The 5,000-nt window shown below is 46.6% G+C and overlaps 1 protein-coding gene across 33 annotated transcripts in view; it reads right to left on the bottom strand.

Moving 5' to 3' along the window:
• The window catches only part of LOC113817988 (CUGBP Elav-like family member 2), a 344,309-nt gene that overhangs the window by 154,458 nt on the left and 184,851 nt on the right, over positions 1-5,000 (bottom strand). The window contains exon 1 of one of the 33 annotated variants that reach the window (XM_070131106.1): positions 2,577-2,608. The exons of 31 other annotated variants lie outside the window; for them this stretch is intronic. In XM_070131106.1, the coding sequence (XP_069987207.1) occupies positions 2,577-2,593 (17 nt within the window). In that variant the 5' untranslated portion in view covers positions 2,594-2,608. Of the gene's footprint in view, positions 1-2,576; positions 2,609-5,000 lie in introns of those variants that run through there. One more of the 33 variants, XM_070131109.1, reaches the window with a different exon arrangement.

Raw genomic sequence — 5,000 nt, 5'->3', positions numbered from 1 at the left:
ATGAAGAAGAAAAAAGGAAGAAAAGGAGGAAAAAGAGGAAAAGAGGATGAAGAAGAAGAAGAGGAGGAGGAAGAAAAAGGTGCAAATGGAGATGGAATAACCTGGTCCACCAAGGTGCCCTTACAAACATTTGCTATAAACACACACAAAAAATATTTAAGGTTAAAAAAAAAGAGAGAGAGAGAGCACGGGTCCCTCGGGCAACACGAACACAAAAACCTGCCCCCGTTCTGTCGTAGGTAAGCCTCATCCTCCCCTACCCTTCTCCCTCTCCCTACCTTCTCCCCATCTCCCCATCCCCTTCTCTCTCCCCACCACTTCCATCTTCTTACCTTCTCCCCATCTCCCCACTCCCTTCTCTCTCCCCACCACTTCCATCTTCTTACCTTCTCCCCATCTCCCCACTCCCTTCTCTCTCCCTACCACGTCTTCCCTCTCTTTATCTTCTCCCCATCTTCTCTCTCTTTATCTTCCCCTTATGTTTCTTTTTCCTACCTCCTCCCTATCTCCCTTCCTCTCCCTCCGTCCCCCATCTTCTACCTCCACGCCCCCTTACCTCTCCCACCATCTCTATATTACCCCCGACATTCTTAAACTCCCTCACCCCTTTTACCCATTCCTCCCTCACCCTACCTTCTGTCCCTCTCCCCTCTTCGTACCTTCTACTTATTTCAATCTCCCTCTCCCTCTCCATACCTTCTTTTATCTCCCTTTTCCTATCGTCTGCCTATCTCCCTCTCCTTCTCCCTACCTTCTCCTCATCCCTCCCTCTCCCTCTTCTTACCGTCTCCCCCATCTCCTCTCCTTCTCCTCATCCCTCCCTCTCCCTCTTCCTACCGTCTTCCTAGCTCCCTCTCTCTCCTCCCATTCCTCCCTCTCCCTCTCCTCCTCCCCATCCCTCTTCCTACCGTCTTCCTAGCTCCCTCCCTCTCTCTCTCCTCCCATTCCTCCCTCTCCCTCTCTCTCCCTTCTGCCGATCTCCCTAAGCGAGACCAGTGCCCCCCCAGCCACCGCCTCCGCCCAGCCCTAAACTCCCTCCTCCTCCTCCTCCTCCTCCTCCTCCTCCTCCTCCTCCTCCTCCTCCTCCTCTTCTTCCTGAATTCGTAAAAAGCAACATCTCTTATGAATACCACGCGCCTCCTAAGATTACACTCATCCTTATCACCATCACCGCTATCCTCGTCATTATCATCACCACGGACATCATCACTACCATTATTAATGATTATAAACGTGATAAGTACATAGCACGCTCATCACTCTCCATGATATCCTTACTACCATCATCATCCTTATACTCCGTTTTAAACCTGTCGTACTGATTTGACTACCTATGCCTACCCCCTCCACCCCCCCACCCCCGGTAACTCGGCCCCACTGTCACACCCGCCGCTCCTCTTCGCCGCCGTCACCCTCGCTCCCCGCCGCTCCCCTTGCCAGCGTCACAGTCACCGTCTCACAAGCCGTCACCGCTCGTAACGCGGAACCCCCCCCTCCCTCCTTGAATGGTTACCCTCCACGCCTCCGCCCACTGAAGGTCACTGTCGCAAACCACCACTTGCAGCGTCGCAGTTTTATAAATATTTACAATGCGGGTTGACACGCCCTTCGTTTTCTTTATATGGCGTCGTTTTCTTTGCGAACGGCTCGACACGTGACTCGATTTCGCTTTGAGGAACTTTCAGCGTCTTGCAATTGCTGGCATGATAATAAGAGAAAAATTACTACAACAACACGAAGAAAAAGACGGAAAACAAGTATTACTAAAAGATAAAATACCTGATAATAGATTACACGTAGAAAATATCAGAGAAGACAAAAAAAATAGAACGGAGCTTACCCTAGAACAACATAGAAACCACTACGAAATGTAGCCAATCTCGACACTGTAAACGAACGAAAATACCTGAAATCACGAAAATATTAAACCAAAATAATGCAAACGCAATTGCAGGACATGACTCACGACCCAAACAAAATCCAATCGCCAAAACGCTGAACTAAAAACAAATACTTTAAGAGCGATCGAACACAACTTTCACAGCAACGATATTAAACTAAAATAATAATTAAAAACACAATAATGATAACAATAATGATCATGATGATTATGATGATGACAATAACTACAACAGTATCATTAATAATGATGATGATAATAATGATAATAATAATGATAATAATAATAATAATAATAATAATAATAATAATAATATTAACAATAATAATAAAGCTAATAACAATAATAGTAACAACAATGGTCATCATAAAAAAAACTAGAAATAAAAATTATAATAACAACAATATTAATAACAATAATAATAATACTAATGATAATAATAATAACAACAAGAAAATTAACAAACCAACAAACACAACCAAATCTCCATAGTGTACCGAATTCATCACGTGACAAGCAGCAATTCCTCCCCAACCTGAGCTTTCCCTTTCTAAAAAATTTCTTTCGCTTTCCTTTCGCAAACCCCTGAAACGAATGCAATAACAGGCCAAACATTACTGCCAGCACTGTGGGCAGAGTGGCCTGGCCGAGGTCACGGGAAGTTGCACACACTCACCGGCAGCGGACGGTCATGGCACTGGCTCTCCCGTGGCACTTACCTGGGGAGACAAGAAGAAAAAAAATTAGTAAATAAAATAAGCAAAGGGATTTGGATAAACTGCTGTGTTTGTGCGCTGTTTGTTTGTTTGTTTGTTTGTTTGTCTGATCAAAGCCGCTTCCTTGGATTAAAAATCGAAGCCTGGTCAGCTTTTTGTCTATTTCTTTTTGTCATTTATACATTTCAGGTTTCGGTTTCGGTTTCTAGTTCATGTATGTCTCCGTCACTGTCTGTGTCTGCTTGCTTTGCAGGTCCCGTTTCTTCTTCCACGCTCCGTCTCTTTTCTTGTTTTTCGTTTCCCTCTTTTTTATTACTCTCCTCCCTCGCTCACGCTTCTGCTTCTGCTTCTCTTCCTCCACCTCCTTCTCCCTCACCATCTCTCCCCACCTCCCTCTCGCCCTCTCTCCTCCACCACGGCCACAAACAAACACATCCCCGACAAAAAACGTTTAAAAAAAAAGCCTCAGGACGAAATGGATCAGGAAAATAAACGTCAGCAAATGATCAAAATAAAAGAGCGAGGACGCCCGTCGCCGAAGACATGGGCGGAGAGAGCGGGAGGGGGAGAGGGGGAGGGAGGGAGGGGAAAGAGGGAGAGGAAAGGAGGGGGTAAGGACAGGGAGGGAAGGCAAAAAGGGAGAGGAAAGGAGGGGTAAGGACAGGGAGGGAGGGCAAAAAGAGGAGGAAAGAGGGGAAAAACAGGGGGAAGGAGGGAGAGGGAGGGATAGAGGGAGAGGGAGAGGGAGAGAGGGAGAGGGAGAGGGAGAGGGGGAGGGGGAGAGAGAGAGAGGGAGAGAGAGAGAGAGAGAGAGAGAGAGAGAGAGAGAGAGAGAGAGAGAGAGAGAGAGAGAGAGAGAGAGAGAGAGAGAGAGAGGACACCGCAGTGGACAAAAAGAGTTAGAACAGCAGTCTAGACCGGAACCATGGATCTTAAGGGGGTCACAAATGGGAGGGAGAGGGAGGGGCGGGGAGGGGAGGGAACTTCTTCACTCTCTAACGTTGAGGAAAACGTTTCCTGCAGTACGTTTTTTATTGTCTCTATTCTTTTAGGGGCTGGGGTGGATAGGGGGCTAGACTGCTTCGAAAAAACGGCAAGTTGCAATCCTGTAAACTCAACCCAACCTAATGAAGCAACCAAACCTAAGGCAACCTACCCTAACCTTACCTAATCTCACCTGACCAAACCAAGCTTAATCTGCTCTAGTTTAACCTAAACTACCCTTATCAAAACAAAGCAAACAAAACCTCACCTTCCTTACCCAAACCTTAAAGTAAATCTGAAGATAAGACTGTATACACACCTCTCTATTTCTATCTCTTGCTTGCTTACTTTTACGTCCTGCACCCTTTCCCAAGCTATGAACGATGAATTTTGCTACAGCGCATTGCCAAATGCCTGTCTCCACTTCAATCGAAGGTGTGTGCGTGTGCGTGTGCGTGTATGTGTGTGAGTGAGTGAGTGAGTGAGTGAGTGAGTGAGTGAGTGAGTGAGTGAGTGAGTGAGTGTGTGTGAGTGAGTGAGTGAGTGAGTAAATGAGTGAGTGAGTGAGTGAGTGAGTGAGTAAATGAGTGAGTGAGTGAGTGAGTAAATGAGTGAGTGAGTGAGTGAGTGAGTGAGTGTGTGTGTGTGTGTGTGTGTGTGTGTGTGTGTGTGTGTGTGTGTGTGTGTGTGTGTGTGTGTGTGTGTGAGTGTGTGTGTGTGTGCGCGCGCGCTTACGTATATACACGCACGCTCGCCTGCGCATGCGTGTGTGAATACGCGTATTTTCTTTGTTTTTTCCCCCCTTGTTTCGTTCTTTCTTCCTCGTTTCTCGCTCCCCCCTCTTCTTCCCGGCACGCAATCCTGGCTGCAAGACAATTCGCTCTAATTCCCAATCTCTCTTCAAAAATAGTTTTTCTGGCAAACACAGTCGACCCAGGAATCCTATTTTCCTGTAGCAATAACGACTCCAGAGTCTATAATTACTTCATTAACTCTTTTCTTTCCTCGGATGTGTGCGCAAGATTGAACCATCATCAAGGGGAGGGTGGGGGGAGGGGGGAGGGGGGAGTTGGTCCTTTGAGGACCCTTGTCTCCTTATATCATCCGGGTACATACATAAGACACCCACACATACTTACAAACACTTACATTCTCTCTCCCTCTATCTCTCTCTCTCTCTGTTTCACGCACACGTACATACACACATAATCCATTCCCCTTCACAAACAAAAAAAAACAAGCGCACAAACACACACACACACACACACACACACACACACACACACACACACACACACACACACACACACACACACACACACACACACACACACACACACACACACACACACACACCGTCTTCTTTGATCTTCTTCCGAGTCCTTCCCCTGATCTCCCAA

The sequence above is a fragment of the Penaeus vannamei genome, chromosome 16 (assembly GCF_042767895.1).
Source record: "Penaeus vannamei isolate JL-2024 chromosome 16, ASM4276789v1, whole genome shotgun sequence".
Lineage (NCBI taxonomy): Eukaryota > Metazoa > Arthropoda > Malacostraca > Decapoda > Penaeidae > Penaeus > Penaeus vannamei.
Note: the sequence above shows the minus strand (reverse complement) of the source record. Positions and strands in the feature narration are given on the sequence as shown.